General features: G+C 39.2%; 2 protein-coding genes across 6 annotated transcripts; both read right to left on the minus strand.

Moving 5' to 3' along the window:
- Positions 1–35: 35 nt before the first annotated feature.
- Positions 36–17,098, minus strand: LOC103134468 (beta-parvin-like). 4 transcript variants are annotated; one of them, XM_007546729.2, is made up of 13 exons: positions 16,741–17,098; positions 7,918–8,007; positions 7,377–7,447; positions 7,176–7,278; positions 5,513–5,653; positions 4,009–4,124; positions 3,041–3,099; positions 2,910–2,929; positions 2,602–2,663; positions 2,423–2,491; positions 2,100–2,201; positions 1,939–2,011; positions 36–743 (listed from the first exon to the last, which is right to left on the minus strand). In XM_007546729.2, the coding sequence occupies exons 1-13, from the start codon at positions 16,853–16,855 to the stop codon at positions 667–669; spliced, it is 1,098 nt and encodes a 365-aa protein (XP_007546791.1). In that variant the 5' UTR covers positions 16,856–17,098; the 3' UTR covers positions 36–666. The 4 variants fall into 4 exon arrangements, with proteins under 4 accessions (XP_007546791.1, XP_007546790.1, XP_007546793.1 ...); XM_007546728.2 differs by having other exon boundaries at positions 2,602–2,666; XM_007546731.2 differs by lacking the exon at positions 16,741–17,098 and adding an exon at positions 11,478–11,669.
- Positions 17,099–20,250: 3,152 nt separating this feature from the next.
- Positions 20,251–27,285, minus strand: LOC103134467 (histone deacetylase 10-like). Of its 2 annotated transcripts, XM_007546727.2 has the most exons (20): positions 27,022–27,280; positions 25,871–26,005; positions 24,925–25,021; positions 24,727–24,824; positions 24,441–24,545; positions 24,269–24,337; positions 24,044–24,170; positions 23,659–23,724; positions 23,521–23,580; positions 23,277–23,366; positions 23,093–23,199; positions 22,829–22,896; positions 22,301–22,544; positions 22,131–22,221; positions 21,966–22,051; positions 21,720–21,773; positions 21,537–21,618; positions 21,266–21,454; positions 21,041–21,200; positions 20,251–20,930 (listed from the first exon to the last, which is right to left on the minus strand). In XM_007546727.2, exons 1-20 carry the CDS (start codon positions 27,078–27,080, stop codon positions 20,896–20,898), a joined length of 2,022 nt encoding a protein of 673 aa, XP_007546789.1. In that variant the 5' UTR covers positions 27,081–27,280; the 3' UTR covers positions 20,251–20,895. The 2 variants fall into 2 exon arrangements, with proteins under 2 accessions (XP_007546789.1, XP_016524269.1); XM_016668783.1 differs by lacking the exons at positions 20,251–20,930; positions 21,041–21,200 and having other exon boundaries at positions 21,339–21,471; positions 27,022–27,285.
- Positions 27,286–27,437: the final 152 nt, after the last annotated feature.

The raw sequence follows: 27,437 nt of genomic DNA on the forward strand, positions 1-27,437 counted from the left end.
AAAAAAAACAAAAAACAAAAAAACAGCTTTATAAGTTGATTTGCCTTGTTTGTACTATTTTTAATTAAATATGAGTTTTAAAGGACAGTTATTACATTCACATACTTTTACAACATACAGTACAAGTTTTGAACAGACTGCTTTTGCATCTCGTACGTCTCACAGAGTTAACGGTTTGATTCTTGCATAGGCTAAGCAAATATAAGAAGAGCTAATATACAACAAGCTTTTCTATTCTGATTCTGGCTTCTTTTTTTTGCAACAAAGAGAAAAAACATTTTTATCTCAAATTTCAGTTGCATTTTCACGCCTTAAAAATCCAGACACCTTCTGAAAATACCAGCAAAAAATATTCAGCACTGAAGGCAATTAGTTCACTTTAGCACAAACATTCTCCGGCGTCGTCATTTTCCCATGACGGCTGTATTCAAATGCAGAGCCTAAAGGTCGCCCTGCTTCTTAAGTCGCAGATAACTTTCGAGGAAGGAATAAATAAATACTGACATTTGGAGATGATTAAAGAAGAGCCTTGTTCTGTCCTTTCCTCCGGGGGTTTTCGGATTGCAGATAATGATGTCTCTCAGTCCCAGGTGGCGTCCTCCAGTGCCCAGATCGTTACGCCGTGTTCAGAGTTACTCTGACCAGAGTACCGCCAGGGAAACGGGTTCAGTCAGAGTTTTTGTAGTTGGTGAACAGGTTGTAGAGGACTCTGAGGGTGGATTTCAGGTTCAGGTTGACCACATCTGCAGGAAACATAAGCAACAATTGAGATAATTACTTTTAGATTGCTCTTTCATGAAGGTTCCTGTTAGAGTCTGGCGCGCGATAAGCGCCGGACTGCTTTCCTTCGAACAGCCATTTGCAACTTTTTTGGAGCAGCAACGCAGCCTAAAATAGATCCCCAAGAATTCGCAAATGATTATCATATGATGCATTACTCCTGGCTGAGGATTTTGGAAGCACAAAGTAGGTTTCTGTTCTTTTTTGGAGGTGTCGCAGTGTGCTACATAAGCCACTAAACTGAATTAATCATTCGAACTGGGTTTGGGTTAACCGAGGGGCCAGTCAGATAACAGCAGCGTTGCTGCACGAAGCCTGCTTTTAGCATCCTAACGTCGGTGTTTCTCTGTTCCGGGTCTCTCTTGTTGCCTATAATCAGCCTTGCAATGAAAGATAATCACAGCAGCTGGGATGAGCTGAAGTAGTGTAAATGTTGGGAACAGAGTTGATAAGTAGTGATTTGTTTGTAGAAAGAGAAAGGACATTTACATTATGGCTGCACAGAGCGAAATGACATCAAAAGATCTTAGAAATAATTATAAGGTTTATACTTATGACTGTAAATCTAAAAATGAAATCTACATGGTAACAGCTGGTCATAGCAAAGTTTTGAGGTGCCATCTTTTATATAAGCAGGGTGAGAAGCTCAGCCGGATATAAATCAAGTGGTTACAGATTAGGCCGAGGTCACCACCTGCTGGACGATCCTGGTAATGACAGCTTCCTGCACACTTATTGACTTCCCTGGTAAAGAAGCATTAAAAACAACAAAAAAACAACCTTAAAGTACATGAATCTTTTAATTCAGTGAAACCTTTTCCACATTTATTCAGTAGGTAATACAAAACGTTGACCCTTTAAGAAAAATAAGTGAAGTGAAAAATAAGAGTCCAAGATGCCATAAAATTTTGATCAAATTGCAGAAATAGGCCCACAGCATCACTGATTCTCCACCATACTTAAAAGTTGTGTTTTTCAATATAAACCAGGTTTCCATCAGAACAGGCATAGTTTATACTACTCCAGCAAGAAAGTTATTTTTAGTTAAACTCATGTAATTTGTATTAATTGGCATTAAAATTGTGTCTTGTTTTATTTTTTTAAGGTGAATTTAGTCTTGATCTGCAGTAATATTAAGGCGGTGAAATGGTGGAATACCTTCTGGTCTTGCTTTTGGTTTCTTCAGGCCTCCGTCCTGCATCAGCTCAAAGGCAAATGCCACATTGTGAACCTAAGTGGGAGCAAAGCTGGCAATTAATATTTCTCATCTAAAAAAAAACATGCATATCTAATTTCTACTTTTCTATAAGTGAGACAACCTTCTGCTCAAAGCTTTCAGGGGTGAGAAAAAAGTTGTAGAGAGGGACAAAATAGTCTTCCAGCAGCCCCATCAGCAAAATCAGGTACACTCCATCAGCAAACTAAGGAAATACAAACATCTTATAAATATGTATAATGGACACATTAAACATAACACATCGTGAAGGGATTTGCTTTAAAAATGTCATCCAGTCAAAAGAATAACAGAAAGAAATCAGTTAAACTGTAATGCACCATATACATTTTTTTTAATATAGACAATATATAAATAACATGACTTAATTGGATAGGATGTGATTTTAAAAATATATCCATAAGATACCTGAGATTCCAGCTCAGTGACCTCCAAGTTCAGCTTGTTCAGGTGTTTGTTCACGAAGGTGATGAGGGACTGAAGGGAGAATCCCAAAACCGTTCAGCAATTTTACAACACATTCTTTAATAAAAAATAAAAACATAGCTTTAGAAACAACATCTAATGTTCAGCTGAGATCTTATTACCGTTTTTACAACATTGAGCTTGTCGGGCGCATGATCCAACAACGTGTCAAACGCATCCCGCTCTGCTGGAAAGGAAAACGACTTGAAGGAGGTACAAACACCGACTGGTGATGACTCAAAGGTTTTATCTTTATCTGATTAAAGATGGTTTTTTTTGTTTTGTTTTTTTAAATCTGTGACTGAAGCAGCATGTGTTCACTTCTAGTTTGACATTTAAGAAGAACCAAAACAAAATGAATTCAAATTGTTACCAAGATAATCTAGTTACTTAAGCTTTTTACACAACGTTTTGGGTTTCCTTAACTTACCAAATCGCCCCAGCATCATTCTGCAACAAAAAAGCAAATGAGAGAAATTACATAATTAATTTGTTTGTTCCTCAGCTGCAGGCAACAAGCACTTCCAAAAAGTCTCATAAACGTGTCTTGGTAGCTCTTACTCTGTGGTGCTGGTCAGTTCTTTAGCCACGACAGCAGTCTGCAGGATTCCTTCTCTCTTCTGCATGAACACAAATAAAAGTTGTGACTTCAGAGAGCAACTCATGTTGCTGACAAAGAAAATGTCAACCACAGTTTTAATTTCAGGAACATCATTTCTGCTTCTAATGTCAACGCCCTGGCCACACTATTCCATATAGTTAGAGTACGAAGATATTTCTGGAACTGGCTCTCCAGGTTCACCTTTCTGGACATTTGATACTGTCGCATACGTAATTCTTTTTTTTTTTTTTACATGTTAAAAAAAATTCTGCACAAGAAATTATGCAAATTTCACAGCAGCAATGACCCATTATTGACGTCACTTCATCTCATTTAATGTAGATCTGTCACTCATTTAATGCCTAACGCCTGAAGAGAGCTGAGCAGAATAACCACTTGGGGGCGCTCAACGAGTATTAACAGCATCGTTAAGATTTTCATTCTTACAGTGAGAAATGTACAAGTCTACACCTTCCTCCCAGTAAACAAGCCATAAGGTACGTGACGCACAATTTAAAAGCAAATGCATCTCAATAAACAGAATAAAGCTAAAAGTTTAATTTTAATTCATTGTACTTCAAATCATTCACTGTATTTCTGTTTATTTTAGTAATTACAGCTAATAAAAACTCACAATTCATACATAACATTTCATACAAAAATGTCACCACAATCATCGAGAAGAGTCGACAACCGTCAGTTGCAGCAATAGACAGTTAAATGGAGAAAGACATGAAGGTATTAGCAGCTGTAGCTTAGCTTAGACTCTGTTGAGTCTATTTTTAAGACATGCATTTTTTCTAGCTGAACTGAAATACTGAAGACAAACTGAAAGAAAGTATTTAAATCAATAGTTTTACTACTCAAATGTATTCACATTCCAGCCTTCAGTGCTTTCAGTGATCCTGCAAGCCGACTGGAACCTTACCTTTACCACCACCACCTGCACAGTCACGTGTTCAGGGAGTCTGATGGGAGCCTGGAAGTGCATAGCGAGGGCAACCAGCAGGTAAACGATAGCCACCAGGTTCTTTGAATGAATCGCTGCAGAGACGACAATGAAACAGAAAATCATGTTAATGTTGGCATGAGTTTGATTGGGTAGAGCTGTGCAATGTCAGAGAAAATGTGCCAAATTCTGCAATAACAATATGGGTTGGGAGACAAACACTCAGGTGTAGAGCGTTGACGTCTTCCCTCTTCAGCTTCACTATTTAACATCTCTCACTGAAAAACTTGCATCCGGCAACAACTGTCTGTATGGGCAACCAAACAGCTTTGTTGCATGGCAACACCGTGTTTTAACAACCAAACATCTTGTTTTGGTCATCTGCTCAGTTTCCTGTCATAATAGCAAATTTTGCTGGACGATAACTTGTCGCAATAATCAGAACTTATTGCGATAAACGATAACATTGTTTTGATAGCATTTCTAAGTAATATAATTGTAATGGCATAAAAATGCAAGAACTCATACCGTTGAGGCCATCGCGTATTCTTGTTTTCTCAAACACCTCCACACTCTCTTGGGAAAGACTATGATGATGCATGAAAGGGAGTATGAAAGTGCATGCAGAAGCAAGAATACATTACAGCTTCAATGACCTCTCATCGTGACTGATCTCACAACCGGAAGGATAGTCAGACATTCGTGAAAAATAAAAAGCTTTCCCAGAAAGACTGAAGCCGTTACAGACGATGAAATGGTGGGCAACGGGTGAGCAGGCATCATAATATACGTTATGGATCACTAATGGGATGTTACTCGAGTTCATCCGGGATGTGTGTGTGAAGTCAGACAAGTGAACACGTTTGGCAGTAAAGCACATCTATCTAGGAAGTTCTTTGTGATATTGGGATTTCCCAACTGTGTTTAGAAGGAAATACTCGTCATTTTAAAAATGAAGACGCTCAGCTGTGTTTAACCAAATTATGCCACAGTAATCACTAAATCAAATAATCGCATCGTAAATTAAAACAAATTTATCGTTTTTCTCTTTCTACGTTTTTCTAAGTTGGATAGTAAAAGTCTTCAGACTGGAGTTTTGGTCTCAACTAAACCTTTTTTTGAAGGATAATTTTGTTTCCAGAGACTTCATCACTCATTTTATTACTCGTTTCTGTTGTTTTGTTGATTTATTTGGATATTTAAAATGTCTTCCAGTTCCAGTGCTAAATGTTAATTAGAATTTAAAGTTTATTGATCTTTGAGAACATGTTCTTGCATTGTTGTGCCATTATCATCATTGTGTTACTGGAAAATTGTCTCAAAACAACAATATTACCGTTTATCGCGATAACATCTGGGAAGATTAATCGTCCAGAAACTTTAGTTATTATGACAGGACTAAGTGTCACACATTAAAATTGTACGTATACGTTTTGTGCGTTTACTTCAAGAAGTCAGGGACTGAAAAGGGTGTCAAACTCACAGTCCACACTCCACTCCAGCGTCCAGCCGTGAGGCCTCAGGGTGTTGTTGACGGCCTCCAGAACCGTCTGAAGCTTCTGCTTCTGTCCAATCTCCGACTGGGTGACCTCCGCTACGTTCAGCTTCCGACCCGACAGTTTCTCTGTCACCGACAGACAAAGGAAGAGGTTTAGAAGTCCAAGCTCATCTGTGTCGTTTCAAATATTACTACACATAAAAAGTAGCCAGCAGATGAACAAATGCAACAAAGGACTCTGACTGCAAAAGGTGCAAGAATGATGGAGTTTGAAACGGGGCAAAAATCCCACATAGCTATCCAAAAGATGTCTTGGTAGCAGCTGAAGAACATTTGGCTTTAAATGTGAACATACTTCCTGTTTTGTGTTCATCATTAAGAAACGCACGGAGTTCTTTTCGTGCTTAGTGTCCACTAAAATAGACAGCTAGCCACAAGCCATTTGTTTACGTGTAAATAGCTGGATGTTATGCTATATATAAGCCAACTCTTTGGACTAGAGCAGAGGTTCTCAAACTGTGGGGCACGCCGTGCCATTGCACGGGGGGCGCAGGAAGCCGTCTGGATGAATGATAAAAAATAAAAAAAATTAAAAAAAAAATATGAACACTGTATGCGCTGGGTTTTTACCTTAGAATGGCCAACTCTGTTATTCCTATGTCAATTTGATACAGTAGGAGCTTCCACACTTCCCATATCTGTGTCTTCTGTCACTTTTATTAGCGGTTAAAACCGTTTTATCCGTTGTTAACATGTCGTAACCCGTTTTTCCAAGCCCCCTTTAAACGCAACATGAGCGCTACGACTCTCGCGCTGGGTTTACACCTGTGCGGCAGTGAAGGAGACCTGCTGCTGTACAGAGCTACAAGTATGTTAGAAAATGTTTGGAAACCACTGGACTAGAGTGACATGCCATACAAAGCCACCTGCTGGCCAACTTGTGTAAGTACACTTTTGAAAACCAACATGGACAACCAGCCAGTCAGAAATGCTGAGCAACTTTTTGAATCTAGACTCTTTTGGCTTAAAAATAAGTTTTATAGCTTTGACTGAATATATGCAAGTCAATTATTTTTAAAACAAATATTTAAAAATCTATCTCCACGAATGCAAATGTAAAAAAAAAACTGTTTAGTGCTTTAAAGGGGAAAAAAAAATTCTTCATGCTAAAATAATAAAATACTCTGCGGGAAAAAAAAGAGGATAAACATTAGTTACTAATATCTGATTTTCTTCTGAAACCTTTATTTTCATAATTATAGAAAAAACAAATATGGGGATGCTGTTAAACATGCTGGTGCTTTGCATCCTAAAACAAATCACATTTTTCACAGCAGACAACCGAATAGAGCTGCTAATGCATTAACTGAATGAGCAGAACATTTATCTGAACTTCAGGTTTCCAATTTTCCCAACTAAATGGTTTCCAGAAATGCAATCCTGGGGCAAATCGTGCTGTTGTTTCAGGAGCCAGGACTTGTTAGTGCCCACCTGGCAAACAGAACAGTAAGAAATGAACCTACTTTACATTTTTAGAACAGAAATGAAAACCAGCATGACTGAAACAAGCCTTAATGCCGTCTACCAAGAATAAACCCTCTGAGGAGGTTTTATTTTTGTAACTGTTAAACATGTGACCATTTCCTACCGAACAGCTTCTGCAGCACTTGTCCGTCGTAGCAGTCCTCCTCCAGGTCTTTCACTATGATCCTCTCCTCCTCCAGCTCGCTGTTGATCCAGTCGATCAGAACCTGCGTGATCCAGTTCGCACGATTGGGGTATTTATGTTTTGCTCTGAACATATTCAGCTTTTTTTTCACTTCACAAAATCCCATTTGGTCTCATTTACCTTCACGAGATCTTTAAATTTAGGGTTTTCCCTTGACGTGGGGTCCAGCATGATCCTTTCAGCATTTTCTTCTGCGAGGAAAAGCAATGTCAAAACTATAATCATGAAACATGAATTTAATAAAGTGTCGCTTATAACAACTTTTTATTCAAATAAGAAATATTTTTTCTTTTCTCGCTGGTGAGATCAATAGTTTATAAATATGATGACAGGTTTTCCTTCAAAAATAATTTCACAGCCATCAATAAGACAAGCTTTTCCTCCGAGATGCATCAGAGATGATTTCACAGTTTACGGAGTTCAAGGGCATCCGCACTCCACCCACTTTCACTTCCTCCTTCTCCGCTGTCAAACAGTTTCAGCAGAGTCGTTTTCTTGACCTCTGAGGCCTGAATACCCTCTGACACACTGCCTTGAGAAATCAGTCTGAAGAACTGGAAGCAGTAAACGTCCAACCGTAACCCATCGCTAAATTTAACACAACCGGACGCAAGTGTGAGGTGCTTTTCAGGTCCAAATGGTTCGTTTGCAGCGTTCGTACCCAGCAGAGTGTCCTCCGGATGGATTTCTGTTGCTGAGGGAAGCAGCGGTGCGTTGATGGCGTTCTTGCCCTCCTCATGGAGATCGCTCACTGGTGAGATGGAAACAACGGGGAGAAATCAGGTCAATTTTTAAAGCAAGCATGCTTTAGAAATTAGCAAGAGAAATTAAAAATGTAATGTAAGGTGAGAAGAAACTGAAATCATGAAGAGTACAGAACAAAAACGCAACAACGTAGAAATAGAAATGGAATCAAATATTGAACTTCTTTATTTAATAAAATATACAGTCACATTGAATGTTTTCTGCAATATAAACAATTACAAATAAGAAAAAATAACTTCTACTCTCTCCTTTGAACATGTAAATATACTTTACGACTATTCTTCTTTTGTTTTGATACAACTGTTTATTATATCAAGTTCGATGAAGTCAAACCAAAATACTGTTTAAGAAAATGAAGTTTAGAGTCCGAGCCGGTGCTGTGACGCAGCGGCTTAGAGAAAAGCGTGTTAACGTCTTAAAATGGTCCAGTCAAAGTTCAGATCCGAGTCCAAATGGGAATCTGTGGCGGGATTTGAAAGTTGCTTTTTGCAGATGCTCTTTATTCAGTGCGACTGAAAATCAAACCGATTTTAGTTTCGAAATGTGCAAAACTGGAGATTTACCCCTAAAAACTTGTAGCTGTAATTGCTTTGACATAAAAGACAGTTCTGCAGCTGACTGACTGGGGGGGGGGGGAACATTAAGCTTTCTGCTTATAACATAACAAAATATTTAAAAAAAGAAGAAAAAAAAAGTTCCATAGCTAATAGTTTGTCACAATCAAACAGCTGAGTACTGGGGTTCAGCCTGCAGGTTGATTTACTTGCAACTGAGGTTTGCTGCATTACACACACACATCCAGAGGATTTAATTAACACACAGTGTTTGCATTTAGAGAGGATTGGCGAGAAAAAAGGGACACATTCTAAATTACACCAGAACTCACACGTTGGCTATTTCAGCTCTTCTTGCACACTAATGAGCTAACCACATAGCATGTAGATCCTCTTCATGTGGCTACTGTGATTAAGCATTAAACTCAAGCCCAATCATGTACTGTAAACGACTGCTCTGATTGGCTAAGGTACTGTCATTTTAAGCCTGCAACTTGCTAACAACCCAACATCGTCCCACTTCCCTCCACTCGCTGTCAAGTAGAGCCAACAAAATTATCTTAAAGAAAAAAAGAATAAACTTGTGGAGTAGATATTCACTGTAGGGGATCATTATGACAGTGTAAGACGGAGGAATTGCAAAGTATTCACTTTGTACAAAGTACAATGGTACCGACTTACTGGTGCTTCACCAATTGTGTGAAATACAAATTAAATATTCAAACTTTTGCTTCAAGTATCACAAGTCGAGTCAAGTTTAATTGCGTCGCACATTTCAGCAAAGAGGCATTTCAAAGCGCTTTACATCACAAAAACGTAATGCAGAAACTGACTATGAAGCAGCAGTAAACTTTAGATCTTGTGAAAAGTCATCATCGAAATGCTCCAAATACATTTGATCGCCGATCAAAAATATTGATCAATCAATGTTCCTGTTATTAAGAATCAAAGGCAACTCTAAGTGAGTAGGTTTTTAGTCACCGATTTAAAAGGAACTCATCGGGGTTTCAGCAGCTTTACAGTTTTTTGGGAAGTTTGTACCAGATTAATAGAGCATAAAAACTGAATGTTGCTTCTCCACAGATGATAGAAAATAAATGCTCTTAAAGAAATTAATGGAGATGCACTTATCGACCCCTGTTTGTTTGCTTGTTGGCACTAATAGCAAATTGGCCAATCACACAAATTGAAGTACTGTAGACACTGCTGATCTACTGGGACCTTCACACTGCTGGGTTATAGAAAATGGTTGGGAAGAGAGAGCATATTAATGTCAGAGGAGAATGGGCAGAGATGATGTTAGGCAATAGGGACTCAAAGAAATCGTTCACTACAGCCAAGGCACACAGGATACCACCTGGAGGAGGCATGTACAGCAGCAGACATCTACACTGGGAGCCAACTCCTGCCACCTAAGAACAGCAAACTGAACAAAGGATCGTCAAAGACTCACCAAACTGAGACAATGGTAGATAGTAGTGAAACACTGATCTGTAGACGTTTTTACACCTAAGAGTTTCAGCTGCCAAACCCTTTGAAAAACCTGTTCACCCCTTTCGCCTGTGGTGGCGCTACACCACTGGAGGAAACATGTACTCATCTGATGGCTACTTCCAGCAGGACAATGCTCTGTCACAAATCTCAAATCAGCTCAAGCAGGCCTCTTGAACATGACGATGGATTCCTTGCGGCCACTGCAGTCACCAGATCTCAATCCAATAAAGGACCTGTGTGATGCGTTGGAACCAGTGAAGCAGTGATGCGTTTCACAATATGTGATGGGGCTCCTAAGATTAAAAAAAAAATAAAGAGAGAGATCTACCACTGGGAGTACCTAACAAAGTGGCCAGTGAGTGTACAAGTTAAATGAACTGAATAGAGTATACTGTGTCTGGTGAAATTTGCACGCTCTTCCTGATGTGGATCTCCAAGCTCATTAGTTTTGCATCACATTTACATCCTTGCTGTTGAGCACTTGGCAAATGTTTATTCTGGTTTCGGCTCCGAGCTTCATTCCAAAAGTTTCTCATATTTCTTACTTCCTTTTTCAGAACAGATTGCTTGACATTTACTGTCCAATCTATCAACAACAACAAGAAGAAAACCTTCTCTGTAACCTTGGATTTGTTCGGTAGTGGAAGCAGCGTAATGACTTCAAAATCTCTTCATGGAAAAACAAACTCTTGACACTTGTGAATCCATCTTTAAGCAGAATATATTTCTGCTGGCACGTTTGGACGCGGACTGCGGCGATACTCCAGGAGATTTAAGGGCTTTCTTGCTCCTAATGGCCATAATGCTTTTTATCCTCCCGCTTTTCAATTTGCACAACCTGCAACAGGCTAAAGCGCAATCAATGCTTCCAAATCTATCGTTTCATCCAAGTCCTGGATTATTCCTAGAGCCTGGAAGGGCAGAGGAGGAGGAGGAGACGGACGTCAAAGGGAACAAACCAGAGTGTGTTTATAGCACAGCTAGAACAGTAATACGACCTCAAAGCGGTGAGTCATGAGAAGATAAACAGAATTAGCCGGAGAAGAAGAGGGTTCCCCAAAGATTTACTATCTGCTTCAGCCCTCTCATTGAGCCTTTAATCGTACTATAGATCAGCAGTTAGCTTATAATTACACATCAGATTGACTGAAATTCCTCATAATTGCTGCTTCCTGCCTGTGTGTCCATCTCACTGCATAACTGCTGCTTTGAACCGTGTGGGGTGCATCTGAATGATCGTAATGTTTAAAGAAGAAAAAAAAAAAAACAACTCATTTACTCAAGTAGTGCGCTGCTGATTCCTCTTAACAGCTGACATTTAACCAAAGCTGCACTGACGGCTCCCGCTTCCCCATTTTCACTTCCAAGTTCCTAATAGTCCAGCAATAAAAAAAAAAAATCAGATTACCTTGCTTCTTCCTTTTAGTCCCACACAGCAGCCCAGCCATGTCCCCTTTCCCCCCAAAAGAAACACACACTCCGGATCCTCCTTGGAGCCGGCGAGCAAGCGAAGGAACCAGTCACAGAATGAGAACGGTATTAAATATTGAGAGTATTTGTGTGCAGTGTGTGTGTGTGAGAGTAAGTTGCGATCGGTGCAACTGAGCAGAGCCAGGGGCGTCATCACGTGTTTATTTCTGTCACAGCTCTCCACCCCACCTCTGCGGCGCAGCTACCAGACAGGTTCATCAGAGGAGGGGGTGTGTGCGTGCGCGTGTATGTGTGTGTGTGAGATAGGAAGGGGACACACACCACGCCGGAGGCAATTAGGTCAGAGCGCACAGGTCGGCTCTGGGATGTGGAGACTAGGTGCACTTTGAGGAACCATCACAGGTAAATGTGAAAAACTGATGTCACTGCAGCCAGAACAACAAGTGGCTCTGCATAGGGGCGCCGCGCAGGAGGGGGCGCCAAAACGATGGGAGAAAATTCTATTTCTAGAGGCATTTTCTGCATTCAGCAGCTGTTTGTGCTTTGAAAACGCAACATAACGCGTCTACGTACTTGAATCACAAATTCAGACCTGAGAGTGGGGTGTTCTCACGCTCACAATACGGGTTCTATCAGTGAATAATGACTTATATTTAATACTCTTGCTGCAAATTTCACAGGCTTGTTACAACGAGCAAGTCAACTGTGCATGAGAACAGTGCCGTGAATATCTTTTGCTGCATCGTATAACCAGCTGGGCTGTGACTGTGTTCCTGTTAATCCACTTGTTCTAATTTAATACACACAAAGCTCGCAGCCATGAGCATTAATCTTCTGAACCACCAGAAGCCAAGAAAGGAGCTTCCATCTACACGGACGACTGGGTTAAATGACAGCGATTTATCAAAACCACTGCAGGGAGGTTCCCTTTGCATTAGAGACGGTCTGCTTGTAATCTGTGTGCATCATAAACAACGACGTTAAACAGATTGAAATCGACCTCCTCCGGCTGGGAAAGAGCCGCTTGACTGAGGTGCACAGGGGAGGATATAAATAAGGCCGTAGTACAGAGACGACAGACAGACGGCCGCTTAAAAATAGCGCCGGTTATTTACATCCAGTCAGGAATCGGTGAGTAACAGCAGAAAGGAGAGGATGGTGTCTGAGTGGGTTGTGCATTTCAGACCCCACAGCTGGAATTCATTTAGCTTTTTTTTCCCCCCCTTTATCTGTGTGTGGGAGCCTTTTTTTCTTCTTTTTTAAAGTTTGATCTGTTGATTTTCTGCTGGTGATAAAAAGGGCTCGTTTCCGTTTGATCTGTCAAGGAGTTGAGGAAGTGAGACGACGTTTCAAAAACAACAAGATGTGGTACAATTTCCCTGAGGGAAAGTCTCAAAGGGATCAATAAAGTTCTTTTTTATCTTAACGAGGGCTGAATATGCATACAACTATTTATGGATGTTTATTTGGAAACTTAAAAATTCTTATTTTCCTCCCACTTCATGGCTCTGCACTGTGTTGTCAACCACATAAAATAATAAAAATATACATTCAAATTTGTGGTTCTAATAAATTTGTGCAAGTCACTGAATATTGCAATACAAGCTCGGGAATTTGTAAATGAAACTGAACTAAATCCAGTAGAAATTGGGCACAAATTGAGTAAATTCCTCTTTTAGTAAAATAATAATCGCATAAAGAAACAGACCGCTATGTACTGTTCAAAACTTAATTTTTAAGCAAGCTAAATTAGGTATACGGTGCATACGAAGTTATACTAAAATAAGAAAGCATTTTACATGTAGAGTGTAATGACTCACTGCTGTTGCCATCCGTCCTCCAGTCTGTTTATTTCTACACTGTACTGTATATTTAGGGTGTAACCACAGTGTCAAAACGATCAGGATGCGACGGCAGCCTCATCGTTTTCCAGCGAACTACACTGTCTGCCCACAAATTGATTCCAATCTCATCGGCGAAACACAGACTTCCTTCCAGCTCATCACTTCGCACAGAGAGAGTCAAACGCCAGAGACAAAAGTCTCTGAAAAGGTGACATGTTCTGTCCTGTATGTAGCACTGAACCACATGTTGTGGTCACTAGTAAGAGATTATTCAGCAAAAGTGAGGCAACTTTTCTAACGGCATAACTCATCTGCTGAGTGTCAGCTTTGAACCACACCCAGGACGGCAACACGCCGTCTTCTGCCAGCAACGTTGCCTTCAAAAGCTACAATGCTACTGTCTCTTTAAACATTCAACAGATCTGAGATCTGTGTGAGGGCGTCTCACGCAGATAATGAGAAGGTTCGTACAAATATCACAAATTTAAAACAAACATATTGCCTGGATTTATGTTCATTTATTTAAATAAAAACATTGCTTGTCTTTTTGTTGTCATACGTTAACTAACAATTCTTAATTTGATTGCTAGACCTGAAATTAGTGTACATTTGCGTATGATGCGAATTAGCGACATTAGTCACAAAGGGAATAAAATTATATTTTCTGTTTGAACTATATATATTATTTTGGCAAACATGATTCTGAAACTGAATTACAACCTGTTTGTAGAGTATGAGATTATTTATTCTAGGGCTGAAACAATTCCTCGAGTATTAAAATTCCTCAAGGAAAATTTATCTGCCTCGAAGCTTAATTAAATTGTTTTATTATGTAGCGCACCGTGTTCCAGCCGGATCATTATTTGTGGAGGGCAGTGCTCTCACTTCCGCCAATGAATTGTTGTGAAGTGCTCACAGCATGGTGTTGAATTGTGTGGCGTTTTGGGGACAAATAAGGATTGTAGACGTTTGTGGTGCGATGGTTGAACTACGACAGCTTTTCTGGCGTTGGAATCGTGGTTTTGGAGTGAATGGTAGGAATGGCAGAGAGAGAGAGAGAGAGATCAGATTCCTCGGATAATCGTAAAAATATTCCATAGAGTACTCGATTACTAAAATATTCTTTTACAACAGCCCTAATTTATTCCACAACATTTTATGAATATTTATTAACTATTTATTAATTATTTAAATGAATAATTTTAGTTCAGAGTGACACGTTTCAAATATATGCACAGGATTTCCTTTTTCAACTATTCTACTTGTGCATTCTTAAAATAATACCTTAGGTCATTTGCAGTCATTTACTTTCTAGTGTCATGAAAACATGACAAACCGAGGATTTAAGAAACTAACTTTGAGAATCTCAATACATTTGTAGAAGAAGTCATCGTTAAGCTGATGCATGTTCGTAGCTTTTCTGACTGGAGCATTTTATCAGCTCAAATTCGTGAGGTCTTCCAAGTAAGCACTTCTACTTTCATGAAGCAGATATAGATCCGGCTTGTGGTGGTGAGAAACTTCTGATAAGATCCTGGGTATGAGGAAGGAAAACGTCAGTCAGCATCAGTGGTACGCACTCAACAGGCTGGTCAAATTTAGATCGGAAACAGATTTAAATCAGAGAAGAGGTTGGCAGAACGCATCAGGTGCTTTCATGGTGAAAACATCTACACTCATTTTTGACTTTTTGCTTTTTTGTGTGTATTATTATAGAAGAAAAACAAATTGAGGGGTTAAAGTATAGCATAGATACATCTCCTTAAAGAGAAACCAAACTTTTTTTGTAGCTGTCGTGAAACTTCTGGCATACTTCAGGTTGGATATTGGACCTTTTTTGGCTCTGACCTGAATTTTAAGCACAGTCTATAAATTTTCCACAGCTTTGATGTCAAATTCATTTAAAGAAGCTTATTATTAGCCTTCCAAACTCAGTTTTCATATCCGCTTATGATCACTGTCCTGTTGGACTCCCTACTGGGGTTTTATTAATCCATAGCTACTGAACTAAAGTGAAGCTCAAGACTTTTGAGGGAGTCATCCTTTCTGATCACCAGAACCACTGGAGATAAACATGATGCTCCCAACATCTAATAATAACATCTATTAATAGCAACATATATTACAGTATACATAGATTTGGAAATCCCATTTTTCTTGAGTGGGTGGGTGACAAGGTCCGAGTTTGTGTGGATGTTAAACTGACGTCATTGGACGATGACTCGCTAGGTGTTAAAGTTGAAAAATGATCCCAAACATACATCAAAACTGGTTTTGAAACACAAGTCGGACTAGACAAAACTATTTTGAAATCCATTGAAGTTATTTGCCTTTTCAGACGATTAAACTTCTGATTGGATCTACATAGAACAGGTGAGGTCACCCCTTAGTTATTTACATCAATTGTACAACTCAGTTCTTTGTAAATTAACATCTATTTTCATCTTTGAAAGTCAGAAATTATCACAATATGAGTTGTAACCATCAGCTGCTATCTGAACTTAGGCAATGGTGATTTTATTTGAGGCGAAGAACAACCAGGAGCTTTTCTCTTTCTTTCTTTCACCGTCTCCTCAAAATTAGAATGAAATCTTACAATTTAGATATTTCAAAAACTGTTTAGCTTTACATCAAAACCTCTAAAACCGCTCTGAAAACGGTCTTTTTCTTAAACGTTAGGAATGTTTGCACTTTTAAACCCAACATTGTGAGTATCTTTGCTAAATTCAATGGGGGAAGAAAAACAAAAGGATTAAACTGCACAAAAGCAGTTTTGCATTGCCCGATCCATTAAGAGAAGTTCAAATGAGAGAACATTCTCCTTGAAAGGTGAAGCCTGGAATCCAGGGTTCCTCCTAAAACAATTAAAATGTTTCTGACCTCCTGCCAGTGGGTCTGCTCTAATGGAAATTGCAAACACATGGCAGTGAGAAAACACACACACACAGCTTGAGGTTGATAAACCTTTGCAGCTGTCCTTCTGACCAAACTGCTCTGTGGATTAAGGACATAAAAATAGCTGCTTAAACACAGAATAGTAGAAAAATAAAGACTGCTTCAAGTTAATAATCTTAATTTTTTCTTTATCAAAAGGCATTCCTGTAACGGGTCACTCTGAGGATCTGATCTATTTATACATCTTTACCTCATGTTGAATGCCAGAGGAGTTTGCCATCTATGAAGTCTTTGTTTATATAAATAGATGCCTTCCATGTTCACTTTTATCAGCTTCACCACCATCAAAACCCGTCTGTGTTTGCATTTCAAACAACGTGCCTACTCTACGATGGAAAATCTTGTGATTGCAGCACCATGGACAGAAACACAGGAGGACTTATTATTACAATAACAACAACAAAAACGCATTAAAGCAGGAAAAACTCTAAACCGACTCACCTTCTTTAGCCCGTTTCTTCCGGACAAGGGTTCCTCCTAATTTCCCCAGAAAGGATTCGTCTTTTTTCATCTTTGCTGGCTGCAGGCTGGCAGATGCGCTCGGAGTCAGAGACATGGTTCTTGTTGCGGCTCTTCTCTTTGGGCCAACCCTTTTTTTTTATTTTATCCCCGTCTCTCTTATTCTCTCTGTTATTCCGCTCACTCCTCCCAGATCTGCATTCAGATTACCCAATCACAGCCCAAACACACACACTGTCTCTCTCTCTTTCTCTCTCTCTCTCTCTCTCTCTCTCTCTCACACACACACACACACACACGGCACAGTAATCAGGCTTCTTCCAGGAGGCAGCCGCGGTGGTTTGGCTTTAACACAGATGATTCACATGGGAGGAAAAAGTCTCTATTTGCTGCGGCTAACCCACAGCGCCACCCACAGGCCTGCAGATGTCGTTCATGTTGTCGGTTAGCTAAAATTAGCCCACGTGTGGGCTAATTTAGGTTTAGGTTACACACACACACACACACAAAAATCTGGAAAAGTTTGCAATTTATTGAATAGTATGGAAAAATGAAAAGTGAGTTTGGAAAACATTTTGGTTTCTTGCTCTTTTTCACTTATATCTTCTAATATGCAAAAGTCTAATAATGCCGCAGTTTTCTCGATTTGTTAAATTGACATTCTTTATTATTGCCGTTTTAACATTTCTCCCCTCTGTATTTTGCTTTTGACTCACCGACTGATTAAATGCTTTTTATATAGATATAAAAATCTAATTTGGGCAGTTTCACAACCTCTTCTCTGTAGACAGCCTTTGAATTCAGGTTTAACTAGACCTAATAGCTCCACTAAAACTGCAAGTTGGAATTTTTTACTAAGTAAAAAAAAGGGTACCAATATGCAAAAAGTGCACTTTAAAGAGTCTATAGGACAATCCCTTCTAACAGTTCTAGATTGCCTTATGTAAGTAACTCTAAACGGCACAAAAGCATTAAAATGGTTATGTGCCGTTTAGAATGGGGCCATTTTAATGGTGCCCCATTTGACACCGCTCTCTCAAACTCGGACGCCATTTTTAGAAGTGTGTGTTTTCCTATAATTTGTGCAACCTATAGTTTAGGCCCAACTTCAATTGAAGCAGATTCACTACAGTTTTGTACTCTAAAATAATAAAAAACAAAAATAAAACCATTTGAAAAAACCTGGAAAAAGACAGGGTCCTTTTTTGAGTGAACTCCAGCTTCAGTGAATTTTAAAGACAAGGTTTTGAAGCAAAATTTTTGAAAATCTTTTGTGTTTTGTTTCTGCTCCATATCGTCTCAAATATACTCACCCCACCAAGGTTTGGTTAAAAGTCCCTTTCGCGTGCTGTACTTTTATCTACCACAGGCTTTTCGCAGCTTCCAACAAGCTTACAGCCTAAAAAATGTCTGCATTTACGACCATTCTTTCAATCAGAAATACTAAAGCACATTTAAATTGGTTTCCTGGAAAACATACTGCTTTCAAGCACAAATTTTTATGACAGGCTTGTGGTCTGGATCAGTCCTGCAGCTTCATGTTAGTCTGTTTTATCCATTACAAGAAACAGTTTGTGTGTTTGAGATCATTTTTCCTGTTGGAACATCCAACCGTGTCCAAGTTTCATCCATCTAATCCAGACTGTTACCATCAGACGAATGAAAATTGGAACTGGGAGATGCTGGAAACGTCAGTTTCGGCATCTAGTAAATCTGGTGTGCAACATCAACATGAACCAAGATTAAGACCTAGAAATTTGTGACATTTGCCACACTGACAATTAAGACAACTGTGTTAGAGAAATGTTTGATGATCAGAGCAGACAAAGACTCAGCTGTTTGCACCACCATGACAAAAAAAAGAGACTGGAGGATCTGAAAGGGAGCTTTCAAATTTATCCCAGTTGGTAAGTGTGGTGGTGACAGCATCATGCTGTGGGACTACCTTGCTCAGTGGTGATAGGACAGTTCAAGATATGAACGGAAATGTATGAACCACTCTTGACGAGGCATGGTTTCATCAGGTCAATGCTGACATTTTAAGCATTTTAGTGATGTTTGAAACACTCAGGGGTAGGCAGAGTTCCCAAAAATAATCCTACTTCAACATGGTTTTACTCAAGTCCAAGAAATTACTAAAGTAAGAGTAAATTAGTATTCAGTAAAAAGGCTACTCAAGTATTGAGCAAGTGACCAAAACACCAATCATTCAATATTTAAAAATTACATAATCAGACCAAAATATGAAGTGGAAATTTTGGTATGTTAAAGACCAAAGTGAAAGTAATTTACATAAGTAACAATTACAAAATAACAAAATCAGGCAAAAGAAAAACATTTCCTAATCAGTTTCTTTCAATATAAAACTTATGAAGCTTTAATAAGACTTGTGGTTAAGGAAAGCTTTTTCTTCATTCAGTGAAGTAGCTCAAAGTGGGTAAAGCATCCAGAAACATTCTCAAGAAACAGTAGCGTAAAATTGAAAAGTGTAGTAAAATTAGTCCTAAAGTTATTTTTCCATAAAGTTGCTCAAGTAAATGTAACTAGTAGTTACTACCCAACTTTGATACTCAGGCCGCAAAGTTATATTTATATAAAACTATAATACATGAGTTGCACTTCATTTTTCGACCACTAGATGTCCCCCTGGAACTCTGTATTATTGAAGACTCCAGTAATGAGCCACTTGTTGGATCAAAAGTTGAAACTTCTACAACACTTTTAAAACTTCATCTTAAATGAAGAATTAGATGATGGAAACCTGAACATAACAGGCTGTTAAAACAGAAAAAAATATATATATACCTCAGGTTTGGTGGAAATGTGGATTACATTGGACAGTCATAAAATCAACCTCTTTAAATTAATTATCAAACCAACTAAGAAGAGCCAGAAACCTGTTCTTGGATGTGACCTGCAACTTGCTAAAGGACATTAAACCAAACATTATTTGAGGTTCATGAGAATATTTGAGGTTGTATAATTGATTATGACCAAACATGGATTTAAAACAAACAAAAGAAAAACTACATTAAAGATAAAACTTGAGCAAAATTGCTTCTGAAGTTGCTGTTGTAGTTGTATCAGTTGAAGTTTAAATGCATAAAACAGCCCAAACCAACGTGACATTCATCGGCACTGGAATGTATTTTGTTGAAATACTAATATTTTGCACACACATAAAGACATGTTCAAGTGTGGAACACAAAATGACAGCAATGATAATAAAAAAGCAGAATTCAGAAGAAAACAAAGAGGAAAAACAGAAGGAAAAGAGAGAGCTACTCAATAAGATAAAGAATGGTTTGACAGATACTGTATTAAATAACTAAATTAAGTGGAAAATGAGAAATAAAGCATCCCCTAAGGTTGAGGATTGTCATCTAACTACTTTATAAACAATTTTCACTTCTCTCAAATATTATTTTCTCTCATAGTGGCAGCACACTCCAGAGCAAAACATCTATAATTTCCAAACCACACATAAACACATCATTAATATGGTCTGTTTTAATTATAAATAGGTGCCCAACTTTTGGTTTACATCTGATGAATTGCTTCAACATATGAAAAATCACAAAAAAAACATGTCACCCTTTTTTTGTTTTAGTATTTTTATCACAGAGCAGTTATAGGCGTCAAGTACGTGTAATATCCCTCTTTGGTCACTAGAGGGGGCTGTGGGCTCAAATGAGCCACGGGGCGACACGTAATAGGGATGTGTTAAAACCAGAAGAGCGTTCAGGTTACCGTGGTGGCGGAGTCCGGGTAAATACTGTTGTCGTGTTCTTTGGACTTGTTGGGTTTTGACTTGTCGGAATGTAATAAACTGGTGAACGTGGAATCCAAGAAGAGCCCCGGAAATGACGTTTAGACGCCACAAGAGGTACAACGTCGTTAGCCGCCTAGCATCTCATAAAAAAAGCAGCTACCAGACCAACGTTTCACTAGTTCAGCATAATACTGACTATTACAAATACATTTAAGAATGTATGAAAATCATTGACTGAAACATAATTTAGAGTATAAAACAGCACTTTGGATATAAAAATGAACAGTGTGGGGTTTACTAGCTGCCGAATGTCATATGTCAAATCGTCCATCAGCTCCACAAAGACAAATGGCAGCAGAACAGCTTCAGCTTTTAGCAGTCTCTCCATTGCCTGAAGATACTTAAGACACACATACATGCAAGTTTTTGTTAGTATACATCATGTAATTTTGAGTTTTGAGAGTTTGGGGTTGATGCTCAATACTGAAGGGTTGCAGCAAATCCATTCACCTGTTGTTTGCAGCATTTTCCAGTCAGCTTGCAGCCTCTCTCTCATTCTCTCCAAAGCACCTCCATCATCTGGGAGCGGAGTCAGAAGCTCCTGCAGAGGAGGCGCAGGGTGCCCAAGGAGGGCGGAGGCAGTAGGGCCCATACATGCCCCATCATTCGTCTGAAGCCCAAAGAAAAATAAAGTTTATGAAGACTTCGACTTCAAACTTGCTCCGGTCGTCTCACCTGCATCAGAACCAGAGTGTGTCCCTTTGCAAAGCCCTTCAGCAGGCCAATTAGTTGCTGCCACATACAGTCGCCCACTCCGCTTCCTGGCATGCGAACCAAAAGGACAAGACCGGGGTCGTACTCGTATCCCAGAGGTAGGAGGAGGCCAAAGACTGCCTGGATGAATCCTACTGTGTCACCGCAACCCTGAGAGGACAAGAAAACTACACATCATGTTTGTGAGATGCATTCAGTATTGTGTGTATGTGTGTTTTTTAAAGTGTCTCACCTTCTTTAAACACACTGGAATATAATATTTGCCTTTCTGTTCCTCTTTGTCTTCACCGCTGATTTGTACAACAAGCATTTTCCTTAAAACAGAGATTTTTTCGTAATAAAATTGTGATTCTTGCTGAAAATCCTTTCCATAAAACTTTTATAAAAAGTGCAATACAGCTTAAATCACTATTACCCATCAGCTGTGGCATAATTCAGCTCCTCTTTGCCGACACAAACAACTAAAACCCTGAAGGAAGACGAGTGGAAACAATTCAGGCTGGTCTGAAAGCATTTATTACTCATTTATTTTTGAGAAACCAAACTGGGTATTCCCCTAAATGTTGATCGGTTACTTTAAAAGTGAAGCTCAGCAGGAATATTTCTGTGTGGTTTTTGTCAAAACATACAACACAGTCTGCGTAAGATTTGACTTCCGTACCGGCTGACAAGGTCAGAGCCGAGATCCTGGACAACACACTCCACGGCTGCGGCGACATCAGGGACCAGCGCTACGCCGTTGCCGATCTGAGAACCGTTCAGATAAACTCAACACACAACAAGCCAGTAGAGGGAGAAGGAACCCAAACAATGTCTTGATTTTTACCTCGTTTGTTCTCATTTTCTCAATCAGGGTGTAAAGTCTCGAGAAGGTGGCTACACCATCCGCGTCACCCGCATCTTCCATGGAACGGTTCCTCCAAGGAAACGGTTCAGTTAGCGAACAGCGTGAAAACGCTCGTAAAAATGAGGCGTGCGACTCTGGGTGCCTCTCACCTTATTCTGCTGACTAAAAGCGGTCCGAGATCTTTGGAGGAGGCGAGGCGTTTTAATCCGTCTGGACAAGCCGCGTCGTCAGGAAGCACCGACACAGAACAAACGGGAGGGCGCAAACGCTCTGCAGGCTCAGGCCAAACTTTTTCCTCCTGGCTTCTTTCGTCCTCCGCCGTCTCTGCTTTTTCTTCCTCTGCTTTTGCCAGTTTGATGCGTTTGTTGCTGACGTCCGTCGTAGCTGAATCGGCTGGAGAAATGAGAAACCGCACGAGACAAGAAGTATTGAAATAAGGAACTAAAATTAACATTTCTACATCTTAAATAAGATGAAGGTTCTCTCTATTTCCATCAGCTTATGACAGGAGTTGAGAGTAAGAAAACGATTGTAATACACACAAAAAGTAGGGTAGTCTGCACTTGCAACATGTATAGGACATGTATAGGCCTTTTTATTCTTAATGAATAAAAAGGCATATGTGTCATGCTGGAATAACAAAGTAAATCTGAACAACTGCTGCGTGGCTGTTTTACCTGCATGCTTGAGGATGGACCAGTACCGCCTCTGAACCGATCGGACACACTGAAGAGACTCGAGCGCACTGAAAAACAGCAACAAAGCCACCGATTTCAAGATTCGCACAGCTTAGGTATCTATTTCTCTGTCAAGTTACATCCACAAACTTGACGCTTGTTTTCATTTCATGAGAAAGATCAGGACAAACTAACAGTGTAATTGCCAGGTAGAAGGAAAATGTTACACGACTTTCTGCAGCGCTCAGGTTACGTTTGACCGACCTTTCGCAGGGACTCCTGAGGTTTGCGAGCTGAGGCAGCGGATCGCCAAGCAAAGTTTGAACAGTCTGACACACGGATTGTGCAAGAGAAGTCAAGTTGTATCCTCCCTAAAAGAAAAGTATAAAAATACGTAAAATACTTTCAAAGTCAGTTAAATACGACTGCTAAGTCTTGTTAATCATACCTCCAGTACAGCACACAGTTTTCCTCCAGCTAGGTTCATTAGGAGGTGAGTTAAGTGGGCGAAGATGTCCGGAGTGGCACACATCTCTCCCTGGAAAAAACCCCCAACAAAACAAGTAATTTGGATGTTTTTGATGCCAATTCAAAGGCATGAGATAGAACTGTAAGAGAGAATGCATGCATGCAATGTGTAAATAAGTTTGCTTTGAACAGGAAGAATTTCTGTTGGTTTTTTTTTTTGGTACCTCTGGGTCGCCGATAGCCGAGTCAAAGCCTGCGCACACCAAAACCAAGTCTGGGCAAAACTGCGAGGAAGAATCAAAAGAGCAACAAGTCATGGTCACCCTTCAGTCTTAAATAAATGTGTCCTAAAAATGTCTCACCTCATAAGCTACTGGCAGGAGGACATGGCAGAAGACCGACAGATAGTCGCTGTTTTCCATTCCCACCTGAAATATCATAATGATGACTCTGGTGAGCGAATATTTATCCCTTACTTATATTTATCCAAAATCCAAATTATAAATATCATTATAAATTTGTAAAAGTAACAAAAACGGTAAGTAGATTCTGACTGTACCACTATTCATCCTCAATCAGTGCAAACACAATAAACATTTCAGGGCTTATAAGTGAGCAGGCCTTTGGCAATGCAACATGGTTACATTTGTGACAGTAGGATAGTGAGTGTGATCTCACCCCTTAACCAACCAATCGGTATTAATACCGACAAAATCAATGCACCAGTCCAATTTTCTACCTGCTCACCTCGTTCCAAGGCACATTTACGTTGAAGCCGGCTCCGCTTCCTTTGCCGACGCTATCGTAGTCCGACTCCCTAAGATTGGGCCAGAATTTCTGACGCTCGTAGCGGTGCCAAGAAAAGTACAGAACACTGCAGAACACCATGAAACCCTCAATAAATAAAACACCAGAAAACCTGTTGCATCCTCTGAGACTTTTACAGGTTGACATTTGACAAACGGGCCCCACCTCGGATCATCTTCAAAGCAATACTGTACCCCTTGACCGTGATGTATGTCCCAGTCTACTATTAGCACCCTGAAGGAGAAACATTTAAGCTGCTTTAAGTGAATGTGATTCCAGAAGAAGTCAGCAAAGTAAACCAAATGGCGAGAAAGATTTAAAGAAAGGCTCAAAATACCTTTCGGCTCCATGTTTTTGCTTAGCGTAGCGCGCTGCTATGGCCACGTTGTTGAACACACAGAAACCACTGGCAGCACTGCGCATGCTGTGGTGTCCCGGCGGTCTAGAAACAGCAACACGAAACACGTACATTTCTTATTAGTCGTAGTGTGAGCTAAAATTTACTGTTTATACTCTGTTTTTCTCCTCCTATATGTTATGGTTAATGTTAAAAGCCTCACTGCAACAAAGCAGGGACATGAAATAAACAATGCAAAACATAATTTACACATTTCGACCCTTACCTAACCAGAGCCATGCCGTTCCTGACCTTCCCTGTCATGACACTGTCCACCAGTTGCAGAGCAGAGCCTGCAGCCAGCTTGGCGCAGTGATAGATATTCTACAGCAGTAAATAATTAAGAAAATAGGAGATAAAAAGTGAGGAACACAACCAGAGAGTGAAGGAGGGACAACTGTCAAACACTGAATAGTGGACTAACTGGGTGGAAGTAAACGTCCCCGTATTGAAGGGTGAACTCCTTCAAGTCCTCCAAAGTCATGTGCGGAGTCTTTTTCACACCCTCCAGATATTCCTCACTGTAGACAGCAGCATGATGAGAATGTTTGTTTATTTCACATTAACGAGGAGGTGAATAAATTCACTGAACCGTAACGGTTCCAGAGGAAAATGAATGCAGGAACAAATTCAGACCAGCAGGGGGCCCCCAAGCGCACATGTAAATTTGACGTTACATTTATAAAGAATGAACCCCATTTGAAATTCTTTAAAATAGCAGAGATATTTCATTATTATATTGACTACTGCTGTATGTTTATATGCTATAGTTACAAAAGTGTTATTATTATTTACTTCTGTCATTTTTTAACTCTCTTTTTTTTTCAAAAAGAAAAAAAAACAATACAAAGCAAAACAACAGAAGAAGAATGAAAAAAAACAAGATAAAAGTAATATAGAAGCAGAAATTGTAATATTGAACATTCCTATCAAAGACAAGAACACAAAGTATAGACTGAACTAGAAGCATAAGCTTTTTTATACATACGGCGTTATCGAAACCAAAACAGCAGAATATTTCCTTTGTATTTTTCTAAAACATATCTCTAAAGAATTCTGTATGAGTCTGTAGACAAACTCATAAAAAAAACTACCATAATAAAACCTAATTGTATTTATTTAACAAAAGATATTTAGACATTTAGTTTTTATTTAAAAAGTGAAAAACACAGCTTTAACTCCTCGCAACAATTATTCCACACATGAATGCCTGTAACTAGTAAATCTTGAAAGTCAGAGGCATTGGATGTGCAAACAATCAAACCGAGAACATTTAAAACGATGTTTTGATTGGTTGTGCTAGTAGGAGATGGGGGGCCCTGAGTCAAATATCTGCTAAAGGACCCAGTGTTAAAGGGGCCAGAACCGACCTGTGGACGAGCAGGATCTCCGCATCTAAGGCCTCACGAGGCGGCACAGAGACACAGCGGTCAGACAGACCCGTCCTGACCAGGGCCTCGTAACTGACCGAGAGCCGCTCTGGGACCTCGATCTTACATGCCGGGCTGCAGAAACAAAAACAAAGTAATATAGCCGTAAGCATCATGTTACCAGTCACAGTTACCAATATAAAAGTAGGTAATCCACCAGAAGTTTTCAGCAAGAGGTTTCTATAAATGTGGTGGAAAAGTTTTAAAGTTTTTCCTCTAAGCAAAAGTTTAATTTGTCTTTTTGGAAGTATTTTAATCAAACAGCTAATATTAAGTCATTATTGTAATATGGCGTAATAAAAACTCTATGTGTATAATCCATAAAGACAAGAGTGGCAAAATAGGGTATTTTGAAGAGTAAGACCAACACTTACAAATAACTGAGTTTAACTGGGTGTTTGTGTTATATTTCTACCTAAATCAGTAACACAATATTAAATACAAAATCTAGATAATATTATAATAAGTAGAAATATTTATTTAACATTGATGGATTACATTATTTCTGCAGCAGGACTGGATAATTTTTGGTGTGTTGTTTCAAATAAAATCAATTAAGTTTATGTTTTGCATTTCTAATGCAATTTTTTTTTTCTTAAACTAAAACGGTGGCAGTTTTATTTAAATTTACACTTTGAAATTTTGATACGCTCATTTGAACATTTATTATATTTGGATTACTATTCTGTAAAATTGCTTAAATATGAAAAGCAGGTTTGATGATAGCAAAACAGGAATATTAAAAGCATATTTTCTAAAACAAACATTTTTAATTTATGGGTAGGTGTTATCCGTTCCTACTCCTAAAGACAGCTTGAAATTTTTAATTTAGAAACAGCTCATTTGTAGAGTTGAATAACAGTAATATATGTGGTAACATTTGAAAAAAATTCATAAATAATATTAAAAATGTCGTAAAAGCGCTAGCAAGCAGTTGGTGGAAAGTGACAGTGAACAGCAGTCTGGTAAGTGAAGTTAACTGTGACTACTGTAGGAATAACAACATATAAATGTATCCGACATAGTGACCTCCAGGCTAAAGAAGCCAACAAATCCGATTCACATGATGTGAACATGATTTTGATACTCACTCAACCCAGAGCAGTTTGTATTTGGTCATCTCCTCATCATAAATCAGAGCTGTCCCCATTGTCAATACTCCGGAACGTGTAGAGTAAATATCACAACAAAAGCTCCTCGGTAGTTTAGATTATATTTTACAGCTTGAATAAAGAATTCATATGGATTCCTTCAAACCTTTATGTAAAACAGTCTGAACTGTATCCAGTATGAATTTATCTCTGAAGACACTTATTAAGGAAGAAGCATGTAAACAGAAAGTTCATCTGAGCTGCACCAAGTGCGAAGTTAACATTCTACCGGGGAATGAGCGCCTTCTACTGGACGGAGTCCGGTATTTCTCCAAGGGCTGACCGACATCTCGTCATTGTAGCGTTTTTTCTACTTCTATTTCAAATTATTTTCAAATACAAAAGTACTTTATTAA

Source organism: Poecilia formosa, unplaced genomic scaffold, assembly GCF_000485575.1.
Source record: "Poecilia formosa unplaced genomic scaffold, Poecilia_formosa-5.1.2 Scaffold17, whole genome shotgun sequence".
Classification (NCBI taxonomy): domain Eukaryota; kingdom Metazoa; phylum Chordata; class Actinopteri; order Cyprinodontiformes; family Poeciliidae; genus Poecilia; species Poecilia formosa.

Bases quoted from the DNA above. Each gene is read 5' to 3' on its own strand.
- LOC103134467 (XM_007546727.2), bottom strand. From the start codon at position 27,080: ATGGGGACAGCTCTGATTTATGATGAGGAGATGACCAAATACAAACTG. The intron at 24,825-24,924 runs GTTAGTCCACTA...TTACTGCTGTAG, and splicing joins GGGACGTTTACTTCCACCCA to AATATCTATCACTGCGCCAA. The intron at 24,338-24,440 runs GTATTTTGAGCC...TTTCTCCTTCAG, and splicing joins CAAAAACATGGAGCCGAAAG to GGTGCTAATAGTAGACTGGG.
- LOC103134468 (XM_007546728.2), bottom strand. From the start codon at position 16,855: ATGTCTCTGACTCCGAGCGCATCTGCCAGCCTGCAGCCAGCAAAGATG. The intron at 4,125-5,512 runs GTGAGTTTGACA...TCGTCTCTGCAG, and splicing joins GCTGGAGTGGAGTGTGGACT to CGATTCATTCAAAGAACCTG. The intron at 2,012-2,099 runs GTTGTCTCACTT...GCTCCCACTTAG, and splicing joins CTGAAAGCTTTGAGCAGAAG to GTTCACAATGTGGCATTTGC.